General features: G+C 38.7%; 1 protein-coding gene across 1 annotated transcript; it reads right to left on the minus strand.

The window, feature by feature from the left end:
* Positions 1 to 285: 285 nt before the first annotated feature.
* Positions 286 to 2588, minus strand: LOC149712104 (uncharacterized). Its single transcript, XM_089860687.1, has 2 exons — positions 1541 to 2588; positions 286 to 756 (listed from the first exon to the last, which is right to left on the minus strand). The coding sequence occupies exons 1-2, from the start codon at positions 2399 to 2401 to the stop codon at positions 289 to 291; spliced, it is 1329 nt and encodes a 442-aa protein (XP_089716813.1). The 5' UTR covers positions 2402 to 2588; the 3' UTR covers positions 286 to 288.
* Positions 2589 to 20599: the final 18011 nt, after the last annotated feature.

The following is a 20599-nucleotide window of genomic DNA, read 5'->3' on the forward strand; positions in this document are numbered from 1 at the left end:
TCGTGTCTGATTTCTGATGAAGTAGTCGTCATTTCCATGTTCACGCTTTCAATGTACTTGACTACTTCATCTTCATTGGTGTTATGGACGAGTTCCGATTGATTCCTACCTTTTGCGAGGTAATATTAGTGCTGAGGTTTTCCGCCATACTAGAGGTGCGTAGAAAGTTTTCCGGCATGCTAGGGGTTCGCGTAGAAGGTTTTCAGGCATGCTAGGGTTGGGTTTGCCAACATGCTAAGGGCGCCAATGAATCTTTTAATTTAAATTTTCGTAGTCAAAGATTAAAAATTAAATCATTTTATTTTTCTTAAAACAAAGAGGTATAATTATAGGTGAGGGTAATTGATTTGATAGAGCATCCCTGACATCCTCAGAATCCACCTCATTCTCCTCGTACTCAGCCGCTAGCTGATCAGGTTCCGCTGATAAATTGAGAACCTCATTCTTTGAGCTTGTAACTTCATCTTCATTGTTGAACAAGATGCAAGCATTGTGAATTATCGCGCACGCTTCAACGACGCGTGACGCTTCAATCTCCGACAAATTCAAGGGGTATGAGAATAGTTCCACCCAACGGCGGTAAATCTTGTAGAAGGTTTTCTCAGAGATTTTCATCAAGCGCGAGTGAAAGCTGTTAAACTGCGCCTCTTTCGGCGAATTCATTGGTAGCGGATATGGAGTCAGAATGGAAATCGGTCTTGAAATGCATGGTAGACTACGCTTTCCCACGATGAAATAATCGCTGAGAGGGTGATCCTAAAATGAGAAACATTTTATCTTAAAACTCATTTGAAGGTTGTATAAGATGATTTTTTTAAATCTAGCAAGAGAAATAACTATAGACTAATAAATAGACAAGTTGGCTTGATTTCGTCTCCATCTAAGGGGTAGGATCACGTGACTAACAAAGTTGACTGTAGTACTATCTGTCGTTAAGCCACGAAAATAAATCTCTTATTTTTCTGATTGGATTAGAGTCTGACCATGGGTAAAGAATGCGCGTGAGGAAAATTGTTTTCACGCTATAGGATCGGCAACTCCCTATCTCGAACGACAGCTTATTCTGTATATACTCCGTTACAACATCGGTTGTCAGCACGCGTCAAGCTAAGTCTCTATGTAACGTAGCTTTGTGCGTGCTGTCAAGCGACATAAAACTTCTGAATCTTCAGGATTTAAAATATCCGCGAGTTTTTTTAGCTCGAGTGCACGGACCTCTAGGCCTTAGTTTCAAATACGTGTGAAATTGTATACAGCCTACTACGATAGTTCTATATTTTCTTTGGTGTTATTTATTGGATGTTTCACTATGCCCACAATGTTGTTAGCATTACTTTAAGAATCCATAAAAAAATCCCTTGATTTTCCATTTCATCCCCCCTTTAAGACTTTGTAAATTGAAAAAAAAAAATGTGGATTGGAAAGGGGGAGGGTAATTCAATAAAAAACCTTTTCAAATTTAATCTGATTTTTCTCTTAAGCTGGGCCTATTGCATTAAAAAAAGGCACGCCAGTCCTCTTATATCATCAATATTGGTACCTGTGAAGATACGCAAGGTGGGTAAGTTTTTTCTTGATAGATAGCGCTACTTCTCAAAATCCGCGAGTTGCTTGAATTTTCATTTAAACCAACAAATTTGTCAAGTATTAGCCCCCGATGATCACAAACTGTTTGTAGAAATATCTCGCCACTTTCTGCATCGATAATATTATTAGAACTAATTGGAGAATATAGCTCGTTACATTGAATATTTTTCCTAATGCTAATTTTCCAACAATCAATGACTCCAACCACGTTAGCAAATGCCGTATGACCCGCAATTGCCGCGAAACTGATGCCCATATTTTGTAGTATTATTTCATCAGAAGGAGGCTTGATTAAATCGCTAGATAGTTTCAAAATCGCATTCATCGTTTTCTCAATAAGTTCGTTCGCTGGTTCTGTATTTTGACAGCAGTATTTTTGAGCTTGTTCATAGCTACAGCCGCTGGCTAACCAAATTAAAAATACAATCAAGTCTTGTTTGCTGATATTTTGTTCTTTAATTAGTTCGTACAATTTGCAAAAGATATCCCGCGATACTCTTAAGTTTTTTCGAACCCAGTCCTCGTTGACTAGGAGGTTTCCAACATTACCATTTCTATCATCTCCTTTTAATCGTTTTGGTTTAAGTTGCGTTTTTTGGATATTACTATATTTTTGATGATAATACAGAATAAGGTTGTTCAAAACTCTACGATGAAGATGGATCTTTCTACGGAATCTTTCCAATGCCAATGTACACAACGTAGTAATCAGAGCAAGCATTCCACCATAAACATCTTCTTCCTCCGAGTCCCGCTTGTCTACTTTTTCAATTGTTAGTTCAATAAATTGTTCAATTCCTTTTAATGATTGCATTTTGACAAACTCGCTAGTAGCATCACAGTCTCACAGAAGCAGCTAAAACTAAGGTCGTCTGCTTAGCAGAATCTCAGTCTGCTTTTTTTTCTTTTTTTCCCCTCAGGTACCAGACTTAGAAATAAGGATAATTTTTAAACTAGTCCTTGGGACCAGTGACCCCCCTAGCGTCCTAAATAATAAACTGGTCTCCGGAGTGGTCCCTGCTTTTGTTCTCCTATAGATTTGCAATTAATAAACTGGTCCCGAGGACCAGTAACCCCCACTTTTTGAATTAAAAAACTAGTCCAAGCAATTAATAAACTGGTTTTGGACCAGAGGAAGTGTGCTATTTCCCAGAGTGTCAGGTACAGGGTGGGAAATAAGGAGTTTTTTAAAACTGGACACTGGGCCATCAGCCCCCTGGCCCAGGGCCGGAAATAAGTGCAAGACACTGGACATTGTCCAATAAAATTTTAAAATGTCCCATAATGTTTTTAAAAACTAAGGGGGTCACTGGACATATTGACCAATAAATTTTCCGAAGTTTTGATACCTTGACTATGGAGAAGCTACACCATTTTTGCACACTCCAGTGGACAATTTCCTATAAATTTTCCAGTCAAACAGGGGGTCACTGAACACATGTCCTATAACAAATTTTTCTTATTTCCTGCCCTGCCCTGGCCTGGAATAAATAAACTGGTCCATGACTATTGACCAGGGCGCGTCGTCTGCTAAACTTTAGAAGTGGATAATTAAAATAGTTGCGATAATGTCTGGACTCGGGTTACCCTGGACCACTGACCGCTCTCCGATTTAATTTATAAACTGGTCATTTGCCCAGTGCCACCGCCTTATTTCCCACCCTGCTCAGGTATCTCTATGTGTCAGTCTGGGAAATAAGGATATATTTTTAAACTAGTCCTAGGGACCAGGATTTTTTTAAAACTGGACAATAGGCTAGCGACTCCCCTGGCCTGGAATAAATAAACTGGTCCATTACCAGTCTGGGAAATAGCACAGTTCCTCTGGTCCACAACCAGTTTATTAATTGCTTGGACTAGGTTTTTAATTCAAAAACTGGGGTTACTGATCCTCAGGACCAGTTTATTAATTGCAAATCTATAGGAGAACAAAGGCTGGGACCAGTTTATTATTTAGTACGCTAGGGGATCACTGGTCCCAAGGACTAGTTTAAAAAATATCCTTATTTCCCAGACTGTCCATGACCAAATGACCAGGGCACGTCGTCTGCTAAACTAAAGAACTGGATAATTAAAATATTTGACGTTTTACCCCCTTCCGATTTAATTTTTTAACTGGTCATTTGCCATGTGCCACCGCCTTATTTCCCATGCTGATCACATTCACGCACTCCATGGAGCTCCCAACCCAAGCTGATCACATTAACGTACTCTATGGAGCAGTATAAGCGGAGACATATTCATATTTAGTGCAATTTTAAAGGAACTTACGTTCTCACTCCCAGATAGATACTCCATGGAAAATGTCTATGGAAAACGGCAACAGTTACTGAACCAGCGTGGGAAATAAGGCGGTGGCACAGGGCAAATGACTAGTTTAAAAATTACCTGGACCAGTTTAAAAATGAAATCGGAGGTGGTCAGTGGTCCACGGGATCACTAAGAAAATTCAAGGGTAACCCGAGTCCAGACATTATTACAACTATTTTAAATATCCACTTTAGTTTAGCAGACGACGCGCCCTGATCAATGGTCATGGACCAGTTTATTTATTCCAAACCAGGGGGTGGCTGGCCCAATGTCCAGTTTTAAAATAATCCTTATTTCCCACCCTGCAGAGTTGCCAGATGGGCGGTTTACCGCCCAAATTGGGCTTCTTTTGGATCTATGTAGCGGGAAAAAAATGGTTGGGCGGAAGGCGGTTTTTTGGGCTGGTAAGGTTTCTGCTAGGGCCGTGCAGACTATTCGTTACTATTTGGTCGGACCAAATAATTTGGTCAAAATTGAGGTTTACTATTCGCACCGACGAATCGAATAATGGTTTTCAAAATTCTAGAATACCAAATAATGAGCTTCGAAAAACCGACTATTCTATGGCGGATAAAACCACGAGAAAATGCATGTTTTTATCTGTCCATTGACCAAATTATTTGGTATTCGCAACAAGTTTTTGAATTTTTCAGTTGATTTTGTGAACTTGAGGGCGCTGTGATAGCGTTTCCGCTGGATCATGGCCTCAGAGATGACGCGACTCGGCAGACACAGCCTGAAAATACCGACGTGGCTATTGTTAAATATTGCCAGCTTTCACCGAGTCGCGTGATCTATGAGGCTATAGCTGGAATCAGCCACTCCAGTCTAGAAGTTCATAGACAAGAATAATCCACGAGAGGTTTAAAGAGGTAAATGAACTTGTCGAAATTCCTTGTAAGTAACATATCACTACAGTATAGGGCTATAAAAAAAAGTATGGTATCATCATGGAAGAGCTCATGCACTGCAAAGCGAGTAGGGATATATTGACAGCTAACCTAATTTTGATTAAAATGAAACATTGGTTCGTTCAAAAATAAGTTTTCAGGTTTTAAATAGTACCTTTCAGTGTCCCATCATTTATAAATTTGAAATTTGGTAGAATAGTTTTATAGAAATTTAAATCTGGTCGAATTTTTGGACTTCACACTATTTGGTCAAATGATTTGGTCATTTTCCTATTCCGAGCCGAGAGATGGCTCCCAAAAACATTGCTATTTGGTATTCGACGAATACCTTAAAAAGTACTATTCGCACAGCCCTAGTTTCTGCCGGTTTCGGCCGGCGGTAAGCGCAATTACGCCGCATTTTTAGCATTGGAAGGTTTACAAAGTTAATTTAGGAATTCTACTCGTCGAAAAATCGAAAATCTAATAAAAAATTAACACATTTTTAAGCTAAGATATTTTTGTTAAATAAAAACGAAGTTAATACCGTAGTCTGGACAGTGTATCAGGGAAAGTACTGTAACTAAACAAGTTTATGATATTACCATCTATTAAATATGTTTATATTGTAAGTTAATAACCTGGCTTATTGTCAAAAAGACTTTCTGTATTGGGCGGTAATTGGGCGCTTCTTTGCAAAAACAAAAATTTTGTTTGGGCGGTAATTTGGGCGGATTTCCGCTTGGGTTGGGCGAGATCTTCAAAACTGATCTGGCAACTCTGCCACCCTGTACTGAACCCTGTTAAATCGAATCCCCTCTCGAGCGTGTGACAGAGAAATTTTATGAGAAAATAAATGGTAAGTTCAAATTTAATTAAGAAGTGGTTTAATGTAGGGTTTAAGTAGCACGTTATGCTACGTACCCAACGTACTGCCTTTTCTATGGATGGGAAAATTAAGGTTCACCAACAATAACATATCGAGGTAATCATGTTTGTGGGAGCTAGTCAATCTAGGGTAATTAATTTCTCATTTAAAAGACTCCCAAATCTTCGCCATGTGAATCTGAGAAAACCATTTGACGCCAATCCATCCAGTCATGAGAATTAGTGAGAACTAATCTTATCATAAGTTCATAAGATATCTTATGATCTTATGTAGTGCCCGTTTTTGCAAAAGTAGGGCCCTTGGACCCACTAGTTTTCACAAAGTACAAAATGTCTCTCATCATAGGGTGATAGAAACCTCTAGCTATATATATCCAGTGACGAACTTTAGTTCTCCAAATCTCCATAACTGCCATTCTCATTGTGTCGCCTTTCGCTCATCATGGAGAAAGGGGGGGTGGGAAGGAGTCGAATTGAGTAGCGTTGCACGGTCACTATGCTCACTATGCGTAGTAAGTTTCACCCCCAAAAGGGAGAAAACTGTGGGGGATGGAAAGGGGAAAGATTCTTGCACACTGTGGTAAAACCACCATGATGCTTCTTTGGCTACATTTATCACGCCCTCTCTCGACCATGTCTCGACTTAGCAAATTCAAAATATACGGGCAGCATGGTTCCAGGCTTCCATCGTTTTAGATAATAACTTTGGCTTTTGTACACGCAGTATAGGCCCATATTCAAATAATTAATACGTAAAATATTACCTAATTCACAAAAAGCTTGCCTCCGTTCCTCCGTTGAAATCTACGCGCCACGAAGTAGCAGAAGGCAATTAAATTAAACTCGCCACCATGGTGCCACAGACGGCGCCAGTTAACTAGGTCACGTGTGTTTTTAACACTAGTGGAAGGTAGCCTGACGTTGCATGACGTAGTACTGCCAAGTCCCTTCGCTATAGAGTAATTTCGGTAGTAGGAGAGTGAACTGTGTATCCTCAACGTTGGGGCAGCTTTGTCAGATAGAATACTTTACTTTTGCTCCCGAGAGATTGAGGGATGAAGTTGCCATATATGGGAATACTGAAATGGCTCTATACATACTTGAACCTTATTTAGGCTTTTTTTTTTTTTTTTTGAACTGAAATATTAACATTGCTTTGTAAGGTCAATCTTTTTGGAGTGGGTGGTATCTTATTAAGGGGATAGGGTTGTTGTCTTGTCCTCAACATGGGTTTTGAAACATACTTATGAAGGAGCAATTTCTGGTGGCAGTTTTAACAAAATTGTTAATTAAAATTGAGTTTTAAAATTTCTGCTTATGCCCAAAGACAAAGTCCAAGAAATGTTTTTCATAGCTTCGTCTCTTCAAATAAACGGGTTCCTAGGTGAGTTAGGAGGGGGAAAGGGGTCTGAACCGGAATTTGTTCTTGCGCTATCTACCCTGAAATAGATTAAATCCGCCTTAAACTTCGACTCGGTTTTCTGCTACGGTTTATAGCGAGGGCCGGCGTGCTTAAATGTATATATTTGTTACCGAACAGTTAACTAGTGTTACGGATTCAGGGTTTTAGTATGTATATATTTTCAATAATAATCACAATTATAAACTATTGCATTTAAAAAGTAAACTTACCTTCTAAAACACCACACACCAATGAGATAGAATTATTAAACCTAGAGTCACAACGTGGGATCTCGAGATCGACGTTTCGCGATACACTTTTGATGAATCTTTATCAAATAGGGGTGGCGCCACCTATTAATCACTTGAAGAACTTTTTATTACCGTCTGCTGCTATAATCTGCGTAACAAGCTGTCAATATAGTTTTTTAAACGTGTTAACTAAAATACGCGAGTTAAATAATAAAAACTCTAGTCCTTTTTAATCTAAAAAATAAATGAAATAAAGATCATAACGATGTTTCTGATTGCAAATAAGCAAGTAAAAGTTGTAATTAGTTCCGCTAGAGGCTCCCAGGTGGCGCTGTCATGTTTTGATAAACGTCCTTGATAAAACAATGTGTTTCGCGGTAATCCGATTTGAATCGTAACTCTAGGTTTAATACATATATTCTCTCTCATTACCTCACACCCGACTTTCGCGAGCTAACGGATGTTTAACCAGTTGGGAAACCAAAATAAAACTCTCCGAGTCGAGACGTTTTTCTTAAATAAATATAATTGATATTAATTATTTTAATCGTCAGTAATTTACCTTAATATTAGTTAAATCGTTTTAAGAAACTTCATTCCGGAAATCATTTTAAACATAGCTATTGTTGACGTTTCAATTCTAGCGTATGCCTCAGGCTCTTCAATAGATTTTGGAAATTTAGGGTATATAAGGCGATTGATTCACAGTAAGGGATAAGAAAACCCGTGAATCGAAAATGGACCTAAAAGGTCAGGGAAATCTCAGGGAAAAATATATTGGTGGGAAATTTAAAGTCTGGATAACAGTATAAGGGTGGCCAGAAAATGTGTTGTCTGAAATTTGACCAGATCCCCAAGTTCGCGAAGCTTGCTTCGCTCGCTACGGTTTTTTATGATATACTTAGATAAAGTTAAATTTAAACGAAATAATTGGCTTATTTATATAACAATAACAACTTGTGCAAAAATTATTCGAGTGCATTTAGATTGACCATGTACGTTATTGCAATTGGTCAGGGAAAACCTGCAAAAAGTCAGGGAATTTCATACCAAAAAAATTGTACGAACCCTGTACTTGCTTTTACTTTGGCCCTCAGTTTCTGGTAAAATACAACTAATTAAAATACCTTAATATAATTTGAAAAAAACGTAAATATTTGCGTTTTCTTTTAAAATTTCCTTCGATTTCTTGAAATTTGAAAGCGTGATTACCTTCCGATGAAATCCTTTAGCATTCTCTCTCTCCTGAAAAATAACGACCTAACGGAAAACACTGTTCACATTGCTTAACCTTACTAACATAATAATGAACAAACGACAAAATATCACTATACCACAATCCAATCCCCTCCCTTTAAATAGTTAATGACGAACGAAATATTTGGTACTACTATCATACTACTACTACAGGCCACATCGTAGATGTACGTCATACGATGTGGCTAAAAATGGGGTTTTCTTATTCCAGCAGTGTTGTCACATAACCTTCAATTGAAACTGACTCACAAAGGCAATATGAAAGTGAGAAAATAGTATGTTCATTTTCTCTAGCGCCTTTAGTGAAAACATGTAGAGAATAACCACATCAATGTCAGTGTTGGTGGCCTCTAAAATGGTCCCGCTTATTCATAGTAACTCCCAATTTAGCTCTAAAATAATAATTGGAAGGCAAGTTTGCGAAACAATGGATAAAGAATGCGCGTGATTAAATTTGTTTTCACGCTATAGGATAGGCAACTCCCTATCTCGAACGACGGCTTATTGTATATACTCTGTTACAGCATCGGTTGTCAGCACGAGTAAAGCTAGATTTCTATGAAATCTAGCTTTGTGCGTGCTGACAAAAGACGAAAAACTGCAGGATTTTCAGGATTAAAATATCCGCGAGTTTTTAAGCTCGAGTGCACGGACCTCTAGGCCTTAGTTTCAAATAGGTGTGAAATTCCCTACAGCCTACTACACGTAGCCTAGAGGTCCGTGCACTCGAGCTAAAAAACTCGCGGATATTTTAAATCCTGAAAATCCTGAAGATTTTTGTCTCTTGACAGCACGCACAAAGCTACGTTAGATAGAGACCAGCTTTGCGCGTGCTGACAACCGATGCTGTAACAGAGTATATACAGAATAATCTGTCGTCCGAGATAGGAAGTTGCCTATCCTGTAGAGTGAAAACAAATTTCCTCACGCGCATTCTTTATCCATGGCGAAACCATGAGTTGTCATGAATTCTTCTTTCGTTCTGATATTTTCTCCAATTTCGACTGAGGCATAATCTTTCGTGTACCACCAAAGAGTATTTAACATATTCAGGACAATTTGAATGCAATTTTGTTGATAATCGGAAATGGGTTAATACAAAACGAAATGATTTAAGTCCATACTTACCAACATTTAGGTATCGTTTTTTAGTTTTTCGGTTTGGATAAAATTATCTATTAAATATGACGGAAGTGACTGCCAGTTCTGCACCTAGCAAGCTTGAAGTGTTAAATTCGAACGACGACGCTTGCGTTACGTTTAGTGTCAATGGAGAAGACCACACCTTGGGAAATGCTCTCCGCTACGTCCTAATGAAGAATCCACGAGTCAAATTCTGCGGATATGCCATACCCCATCCTTCTGAGAACAAAATAAACTTGAGGATTCAAACGGGAGAAGGAACTCCCGCTATACGGGTGCTAGAGGAAGGACTAATTAGCCTTCACGAGACTAGCGCTTACATACTTTACACCTTTAAAATGGCTGTTGAAAAATATCAAAGCGTCTCTGATTTTGAGGCAAATGACTAAAGAGTTGTTTCCTGATAGTCAATATGTACATTATAAGTTGATCATAATAATTTTTTACATCGTCATGTTTGTGCACCTTTTTTGATAATTAAAATTTGACATTGAATGGACAGTGCTAATAATTTTCTATAGTTTAGTGTAGACTTAAGTCAGGCTTATAGTGCAAGGTACTTTATGTTTCACAACCACTATAACACCATTTACCCAACTTGATGCAGACAGCTCTTGCTCGGCTGGCGTGTGTATGAATTTGCCTCTAATAATGTTGCGTAATAACTTATAATCAGACTCGACTTAATAATTGAAAGTTCTAATTTCTTTATTCAGGCATTGTCGTTTGAATTAAGTTAAAAACCAAAGACAGCAATACTAAAGCGAGAATAATCTTAATCGAGTAATGAATTTGCTTTTATACAAGTAAAAAATTAGACTTCAATAGCAAGAAATTCAGACAATAGTAAAAAAAAAAACTACATCATTATCGGGGTTTTTTTTTGTTAATGCTATAATATGGCGGACTTCAGGTGATTTGTTTGCAAAGAGTTGCCGCAGTACCTGGAAAACATGGAAAAGTGAGGGAATTTGAAAATGGGTCGGAAAAGTCAGGGAATTTTAAAAGTTTCAGCAAAGTCAGGGAATTTGATTTTAGTGGGTAAAAATTCTGGGGATAAGTCTTTATTGAAAGTGTAGTGAAAGTTTCTCCTCATCCTATTTTAATACAGAGCAATCCCTAAAAATGTCTAGAATTGTTTTTATAAAGTAAATGCCTTAAAAAAATCTCTCAGACTGTTATTTATAGTTAAAATGTTTCTTAATCATTTTGGTGCAACAAACACATTGGAAAACTTAATGTAGAGAGTTTATTTAATTATAAGCACTTAAAACGTTCTGTAAACATTTACGCTTCAGGTCAGGGAATTAGGTTCGGAAAATTCTGTGGCAACCCTGATTACAACATTCTCCGGCCGATGACTGTCATCTCGTGACAGCTCAAGGTTGTACAGCATCTGGACGGCCACAGAGAAGACGAAAAGCGCATGATCGTATCTTGCTAACTCGTCCAGAGTATATCTCGATAACCCGTCCCATCTTCCGTACGTGCCGACGTAGATACTGATCAGGACGATGTCATATTTTCAAAATTTCGGTTGTCCTTAAATGACAACGTTAGAATTGGCCATAGATATATATACGGGTCTAGATACACTTCCCCTCTGTTAGGCCCTTTAAAAAATGCGGAGGTGAGAACTAGCAGTCGACGCTTTACGGCGGGGGAATTAGATCCAAACGCCATCTATTGAGAGTTTCAAGAAACAAAAAAACGAAAAATTCGAATATGGAAAGCGCGGGAAATTCGAATATGAAAAGAGCGGGAAATTCAAATTAGGCTTAACTTTTCAAATAGCTTTACGTATTTCTGATCTCCTTTATACGTGTAATTATGTTCTTAAGTGAAATAAATAGTTTTATATAAAAGAAGTAGTGTTTTTAATGAAATGTTAGTGAAATAAGGCATTAAAGATGGTTAACAGTTGTTCTTATTTACAAAATGATTTACTTACGAACAGAATAAGAGGACCTCCCCTTCAGATTAGGAAATAGTTTTACTTTGAACAAACATTCGCTTAAATCTCTTTAAATATCAGCTGTTACTGCAAAGCATCAGCACGCCCGCTGGCAAAAGTTATTTATCCAATTTTTAGTTTTCAAAATTCAGCGATAGATGGCGCACTAGGTATCTTCCCCCGGGAAAATCGCGTCGACTGCTAGCTGTCATCTCCGTATTTTCCCCGATTCAGTAGGGTATCTAGACCCGTATATATATCTATGGAATTGGCTGAACGCAATTCCAGAAAACAGTTTTCACGCCTTCGTTTCCAGAACTGGTTTAGAATCTTCTATAGTATTGGTCCATTTGAGCGCCGCATAGTTCTCAAGAATCTCGCGGCGTTTTCCGCGGGAAAAATAAAATCACGTGATCGGCCGCCATTTACGGAGAGAGGGATTTTTTTTTTCGAATACCTAACTCGATCACGTCCGTGAGCGGGTGGGCCGTGGTTTTGGTAACTGATTATCGTCTGCTTCATAATTGAGAGAACTACAGGGCACAATTATAAAACGGCAGCGTCCTAGCCTTATTCTTTAATTTTTTACTACATTTTGTTCCACGTTTAGAAATTGAGGTTTCCAATTTAATAAAATAGTATTGAAATTAAGCCAATTAAAGTTTCCGTAAACAAAAATTAACCTTTAGGGATGTTCTGTGTCCAAATACGGAATGAATAGCAGCTGACGACAATCAGTCCAAAAAATTCTAGGGAAATGTGTCTGGCAGCATTGCACCTCCGAAAATGGCGCTAGGTTTCGCTGCCGAAAATGAGCGACCGCCGTATCGGCGGCGTTACTTCAATATGGACCAGGACTATTGGTACTTAGATCTCCCGACTAACTGGGTACTAACAGAAACTGGTAGTTGATCCGGCAATGGTATTAGACGTTGACCAGTGATAAAGTGGGCTGGTGTCAACGGTAGCGGTTCCCCTGTGTGAAATCACAACTTCACATTATGGACCTTTTTTTGTTTAAACCTTTAGTTATGGCCTTCTGGCACTTTTAGTTATGGCCTTCTGCCAATTTCATTTTCTTTATACCCAAATTTTTGTAAGACTAAGTTGTTTACGCCAAAGAGCCCAAAAACCCAAGACGTCACTGAAACGTGTAGAAAGACGTCACCAAAAAACCCCCCGAAACTGCACTGTAAGTCTACCTATGCCCCTTTCTACCTAAGCCTTTTAGACCACCCTGAAAAAAGAAGAGAGCTAGGACTCGAGGAGAAAAAAAGAGTCAGTCGTTTTTTGGTATCTCGCTAAGGATACACGCTTTCGCTTTCGGACCCCCTAGTCTGATTTTTCGCTAGAAACCCCTTCGGCCCCTCGCTTTAGCCTAACGCTAACCCTAAAACCCTCGCTACCACCGCAATACGTTCGCTAACCCTAAAACACACGCTCTCACCGCAATACGTTAATAACCAGTTTTAACCCCCCTTTGGCGTTTATAACTTAGTAAAGTGTTTTTAACTATTTCCGCTTATCAATAAATAAGTTTTTCCTTTCATCAAAATGAGTCTGTTTATTCGCTTATAACAACTACGCGGCTACTGATTACAAACTAGCTACATGAGGCCTTTAGATATTCAGTAAAAACTCCACCAGGGACGTAACACCCTGCATCAGTTAACTTATGATTTAAAGGCTGAGAGTTAAGGATGGCTTCAATCTCGGTGATATCACGTAGTTGTCAGCTCTTCAGTCGTCAAGGAAGTACGTCCGATGGTTTTCTCTAGGCAGATTTTCACAGATATTATTAAGCGTTCCCAAAAATCCACCCCACCTGGCAGCCCGTTCTACTATATATTTAAAATGAACTCCATTGTGTCTCAGACACTATTGAACTTAAGATGGTTGAATTGTTTGAAAAAGACTGGCTAGCTCTTTTTCGTTCGTTTAAACGCCGAGTATAGGGTATGGTATATTCCCCTTCTGGCTAGGAAGCGACGAAACGACAAGGGGAATTTTCCTGCACTAGTATTTGTGACTGTTTCCAAATGAACAGCTCTAGTGACGGCGCACGTGTAAGTGCTATGTAGACCTTGCTTTGTTGATTTGTGGCTGCATCATGAATGTACAACCGCCGGGCAAAATCTACACCTATAATCGTGATCCGCGCTGTCTCGGGGGTAACTCTGTCTCGTGGTAAGGGAGCGAGTATCTGCTTCCCGGCTTTTACTGCATATGTTCTGCAAACATAAAATTTCTATATTACTTTCCTAACTGCTTATCGGCCTTGAATAATCCAGAAGTTTTGCCGTATCTCCGTCGTCGTGCTATTAAATCCAGCACGCATGACTTTCTCGTACTAATAACGATGTCAGGCTTTGAAGGCACGATGAAGGGATGTTTTCGCGGAAATTCCAGACTACTACTAGATTTTTGTAAACGACCGTCCATCCCCAAGAGACCATCATCCAGGAAGGAGAAAATTGGGCTTTGGCAGTTGGCAGCGTGTTCTTCAGTCGACTTATCTCGCCAGGACAAACCTCTTCGTGAACTCTGCTCATCTTTCTAGCCTCCATAATTTCTTCAGTCTACATTGGTCCACTATTTCAAGTAGACTTAGAACTTTTTCGAGGAAAACATTTTTGAAAGAGAATTTTAGTACAACGTTCGGCACCTTACTGGAAAGATCACAAATTTTGTTATTTGACTTAAATAAAGTTAGTTTGTTACTTTGGTCATTGCTTTAAACATATAATTCACGAACATTATTTGGTCCGTCGAGCCGGATATTCAAAGCGGTTTATAAGAACAATTAGTCGGTCAAGACATTTGGTTTGTTGTCAGTAAACCCGAACTGGATAATTAATCGTGATCAAATTGTGTGTGGCAACGCAGTGACTCTAGTTCAACAACATTTCAACTTACGTGCATTCCTTAACATTTAACCATGGATCAACTGTTAAACAAAAGGAAAATAATTAAAGGGCAAATCACCAGAACTGAGACTATAGTAGCAAATCATGCTTTACAAATCTACAAAAACAAGGTGGAACGTTACACCAAGGAGCTGGACACACTTCAAAATAGTATCATCTCAATATGTCCTCCCGAAGATTTTGATGCTCATGCAGAAGAATACCATTATCAAAGCACAAGGTTAGAAGACTTAATGATCTTTTTCACTGACGTTATTACTCAAAGAGCAGCAGCTCTGACTTCAGCCTCTGAGTACACAACCAACTAGCTCAGGGAGTGTAGCAGGGTCAACTCTTGGGGACATCAAATTACCCAAGTTAGAAATACCAACTTTTAGTGGTGCATACACAGAATGGATCCCATTTCATGATTTAAACGTGACAACAGTACACGCTAATTCAAAACTATCTGATGTGCAAAAGTTTCATTATCTCAAACAAGCAGTACGGAATGAGGCAGCACAATTAATACAGTCCATCCCAGCTATTGAGGCCAATTACAAGGAAGCGTGGGACATACTGTTGAATAGATTCAATAATGAAAAGGAAATAATCGATGCACATCTCAAGCGTCTCTTTACACAACCCAATATTACATCCGAATTTGCCATAATGATTCGTCGTCTCATCGACACAACAGTAGAATGTGTAAGATCTTTGAAGGTTTTAAAACAACCAGTAGACTACTGGGATGCAATCCTAGTGTATACAGTCAAAGGGAAGCTAGATAATGAGTCTCGCAGACAATGGGAGCTCTCTCAAACGGGTAGTTGATTACCCACATTCGATCAATTAAAGCAGTTTCTTGAAACACGAGCAAGAGCGTTATTGGCAGCCCAGCCAACAGGTACACATGCCAGACAGAAGCAAATCCAAGAAACATTCAAGAAATCAGCAGTTTCTCATTATGGAACAGCTCGAGACAAATGCAGCATTTGTACAAATGGAGGACACGCCATTTACAAATGTAATGTCTTTTTGAAAGCATCAAATGAAGATCGTTGGAACTTAGTAAAGAAGAATGCCTTATGTAGTACTTGCTTGCGATCAGATCACCAAACTCGTGATTGCAAGGGTGGAAATTGTCGAAAATGTTCTTCAGAACATAACACTCTTCTACATCCAACTGAAACATGAGAAACCTTAGAAGAAAAGGATCAGTCAACCAATAGGATTGTTTCTCATATTTCACAATCAGGTGGCAAAGCAAATGTCCTCTTAGCCACTGCAGTCATTCACGTTAAAGATGCAGCTGGTAGATATCAAAAGGCAAGAGCTCTTTTGGATCAAGCTTCTCAAACAAGTTTTATCAGTGAATCCTGCGTATTGCATTCCATTGCAATAGTCGCAGATCTTGCAAAAATGCACAGACAAATTTTAGTACATCCAGATGATACTGACTTTCAAAGAATAGTCTGGAGATCAAACATGAATGATGCCATTCAGACCTACAGTAACATATGGAACATCTGCAGCTCCTTATTTGGCAGTAAAAGTATTGAAACAATTGGCTCATGACGAGAAGGAAGAGTTTTCTTTGGCGTCGCCAGTTCTTGCAAATGACTTTTATGTGGATAATCTAATGTCAGGAGGAGAAACATTGTCTGCGATCTTAGACCTGCAAGCAGAATTGCTGAAGTTAGCCAAAAAAGGAGGGTTCGAACTCAGAAAATGGGCATCAAACAATCCCGCATTAATGGAATCATTACCTCCAGAATTCAGAGAAATACAAGGTCCAATGAAGATAGACAACGAAGACACGGACAAAACACTTGGATTATATTGGCAACCATCAGCAGATCACTTCATATTCAAAGTTACGTTGCCTAAGACAACAAGTCTTGTCACGAAGAAAACTATTTTGTCTGATACGTCAAGGATATTCGATCATCTGGGTTTTCTAGCACCAATCATAATCATCTCAAAAATTATTCTTCAACAACTTTGGTTGTGCAAGCTAGATTGGGATGAACCTTTATCGTTAAACAAGGAAAACGAGTGGTTATTGAACAAATGGACCTCATACCGAAAGAAATTGCCAGAAATTCAAAACATCACTATACAGTGTCACATATCTTAACCAGAGGTACACGAAATCAGTTTACATGGGTTTTGCGATGCTTCTGAACAAGCATATGCCGCTGCTGTGTATCTTAACACCATAGATATCAAAGGCCAAGTACAAGTTACACTTGTAGCAGCAAAAACAAGGGTTTCACCATTAAACTCGAATCAATTCCCAGATTAGAACTTTGCGGAGCTGTATTATTAACACGAATGATGAAGATAATTCAAGAATCGCTCAAGATTGACATCCAAGAAATACATGGATGGACTGATTCAACAATAGTCCTAGCATGGATATCATCAACTCCTCAAAGATGGAAAACATTTGTAGCAAACAGAGTTTCTGAGATTCAGCAGACCATTCCTAACATGAAATGGCTATGGGAGGAACACAGTTATTTAGCCAGAATGTTGAAACTACTGGTTCAAATCTCTTGAAATTTTAAAGAGATGTGCAAAACGGCGTTTGCTATTTTTGAAAATTTTCAAAACATTTACTTTTATAGTTTTTTTATAAATATTAAAACGAAAATTAGCCCTAATTAAAGGGCTTGGTCTTCGAACTGTTTAAAAGTTTCTTCCGTTTCACTTGATCGAATCTCTTGAAATTTTAGTGAGAGGCATATTGCCAATATGGAAATTTAGAAACGTAACGACGTCTTGTTATGGTCCTATAAATATATGCCTATCCAGATCAAATGACAAAATATACGTTTTAAAAAATTTATTTCAATACAAATTTACACCAAACCAAAAAGACTGACAACGTTTAAACGCTTCTTTAAATAAGAAGTTTGAGACATTAATATATAAATATATTATACGATTGAAAATCAAAACTTATTGCGCGTTCTTCGCAAATTTTCCATCCACTAAGCGGACCAATTTTGGAATCAAAAGCTTGAAAAGTGTCAACATCAAAACGAAACGTAGAAAAATGTGGTTCTTTCATACATAATCTAATCTCGATATTGAGATCAGATGTGAATCCGAAAGATAGAAATACTTGTCCTAAATGGAATCTCGAGTTGATTTTACGAGGTTTCGACGGAATTTTCCGTTTACGAAGATTATCAACTTCCATTCTTATCTAAAAAAACATCCGCTGCTATTATACTATACCAAACGAACGCCCAAAACTGTTACGTAAAAACAAATTTGACTTACATTTCAAGCGACTTTCTTGCTCGAATGTCTAACTCAAAGTGAACCCTAACTTCCCCCTTGGTTTATAGCGTTACAAGCCTTCATTCTTTAGGGGGAAGAGGGGGTCTGTTTTAGTTATAGGAAACAACAACGTCTGCGCGAACGCGCTTTACTCTCACAGATCACGAACAACTCCAAAGCATTCTTTGCTTATGTAAACAAGCGCCGGAAAAGCCATCCACCCATACTTCAATTGCAAAACTTAGATGGTACCTACACCAGCTCGGTTCTAGAAAATGCAACTATCCTAAACAACTACTTCGCTTCGACTGTCGCTGACCCCCTGGCTGAAACGTTCCATCCAAAACCTCATTCTGGTCTCACCAAATTTTATTGCGACTCACTAGAGGTTCTAAACATACTAAAGCACATCCCAACAAACAAGTCTCCAGCATCAGATGGCCTCCATCCCTTTGTCTTAAAAAGTCTGCCACCCAGCCTATGTAGCCCAATAGACCCTTAAAGAAAATAAACAAGCTGGCCGAGTCGGGATTATTAGAGTACCAACGCCATCTAGTGGCGAAAGGTTTCGTTGAATAAATTATAAAAACTTTACTAAGCCTTTGCCAAAATCTAAAACTGTGTAATTTCAATGACAAGCTTTGGAAATCTCCTTACCTTTCTACGATTTGAGACTCCATTGCGAAAAACAACAAGGTAATTATGTTGTGAGCTTGCGGTAAAGCGAAATCTGCTCTAAAACAGTTCCTAAATCACTTTCACCTGAAACTTCAGTTCCCAAGTTCCGCCATTAAATTTTTAAAGTACACTTCCTTGCCACTACTGCGCAAAATCGGCCCATAGCCGTCTAAACCAATCAGATTAATATACTGATTACCCAGAATGCTCTGTCAATCCTCAAAAGACGGTTTGGAAATTTGAACGATTTTCTTTAAGGGTCTATTACCGAATTGATCACACAATCCTTCAACTCAGGCGTAATCCCATCTCAATGGAAAGAGGCAAACATAACACCTATACACAAAAAGGGACCCAAAACCAATCCATTTAACTACAGGCCTATCAGCTCCTTAAATCAAATCGCCATAGTAGCGGAGATAATTGTCAATCGCCAAAAACACCATCATCTGCGATGCACCAACTTCTTCACTTCAGCCCAACACGGGTTTCTCCCTAACCTTTCTTGCGTAACCAAACTCCTGACTGCTACGAACCAATGGACAAGTTGGCTAGATGAAGGACATAATGTCGATGTTATTTATCTCGATCTCTCTAAGGCCTTTGACTCTATCCCCCATGCTAATCTGCTCGTAGCGGTTAATAATGCCGGCATATCGGTCCTCGCATTAGATTGGATCCAAAACTACTTGCAAGATCGTAAGCACCTTAGCAGAGTTCACTCCGAATGGGTACCTATCGAACGTGGTGTTCCCCAAGCCTAAGTTCTAGGTCCCCTGCCATTCAACATCCTTATCAACTCCATGCCGGACACGATCAAATATTCTCAGATTCTTCTCTTCGCTGATGACACGAAACTCTCAAAAATGATTAGAACACACGCTGACTCTCAATTACTCCAATCTGACCTTAACTCAGTGGAATGCTGGGCTTCAAAACATGGCTTGAGCTTTAACGTTGGTAAATGTGCCGTACTACACCTGGGATCTTCAAAATTTCGGTCTACGTACTATCTCTATGGCAAGCCCTTGACGACTACCGTCTCTGAACCCGATCTTGGCATAGCTATGGAACCTAATCTCAAATTTCGCTCACAAACGCATAAAATATGCAAGAAATTACACTCCCTATCTGGACTCAATACTCATTCGACGCAACTTCGATGCTCGCTCGCCACACCTAATCAAAACCCTTTACAATGCCCTTGCACTACCTCTAATAGATTACTCCTCAACAATTTGGACTCCTAGTGACGCTATCACTAAATCATCCCTTCAAAAGGCGTAAAATCGCTTAACCAAATTAACCATTAAGCTTGAACAGCTCCCAGCGACCACTCGTTTACAACATTTAAAGCTGGACCCTGTCTTGACTCGGCACAAAATTAACGACCTTTGCCAGCTGCACGACTTTTTCCACAATAAACTCGATCTACAACTCGAAGATTTCTTCACGTTACGTACAGCTTCTGTAACTAAAGGTCACGCCAAAAAGCTAGAAAAACCACGCTCGACCACCACACTTCGTCAATCCCACTTCACCCACTCTATCATCTCTGACTGGAATAAATTACCCGCGTCCATTCTCCAACTAACTGATAAATCAAAATTTCGCAAAGCACTATCTACTCATTATAATTCGATCCATGTATGATATATTTTTACGCCTAATAATTCTTCTAAGTCAAGCAATTAAAATTAATAAAAAAAAATAAGTTAATTCAAAGCATTAACCTTTAATACTTCACAAATAACTCTTGTGTTCCCCACCTGTAATTAGTTTAGTATGTACTTTATAAAACTTACCAAAAACGGATTTATGTACTTACATAAATCCGTTTTTGGACTTACCCATATCTATATATTTACACATTTAAAAAAAAAAATAAAAAAATAAGCCCAACCAACTCTAATATGAAACCAATTCAGTACAAATCAATGTATAGTCCTTTATCAAATCACTGTATAGTTTTCTGTTTATATACAGGGTATTTCTGATAAGTCTGCCATAAATCAAGGGGCGTGTTCTTTGGGTCAAAC

This window comes from Phalangium opilio, unplaced genomic scaffold (genome assembly GCF_054372755.1).
Source record: "Phalangium opilio isolate 3A_F unplaced genomic scaffold, DU_Popi_V2 ptg000011l_1, whole genome shotgun sequence".
Taxonomy (NCBI): domain Eukaryota; kingdom Metazoa; phylum Arthropoda; class Arachnida; order Opiliones; family Phalangiidae; genus Phalangium; species Phalangium opilio.

Excerpts from the sequence above, each read along its gene's own strand:
- LOC149712104 (XM_089860687.1), bottom strand. The coding sequence starts at position 2,401 with ATGCAATCATTAAAAGGAATTGAACAATTTATTGAACTAACAATTGAA. Across the intron at positions 757-1,540 it reads CACCTTGCGTATCTTCACAG|GATCACCCTCTCAGCGATTA; the intron begins GTACCAATATTG and ends TTCTCATTTTAG.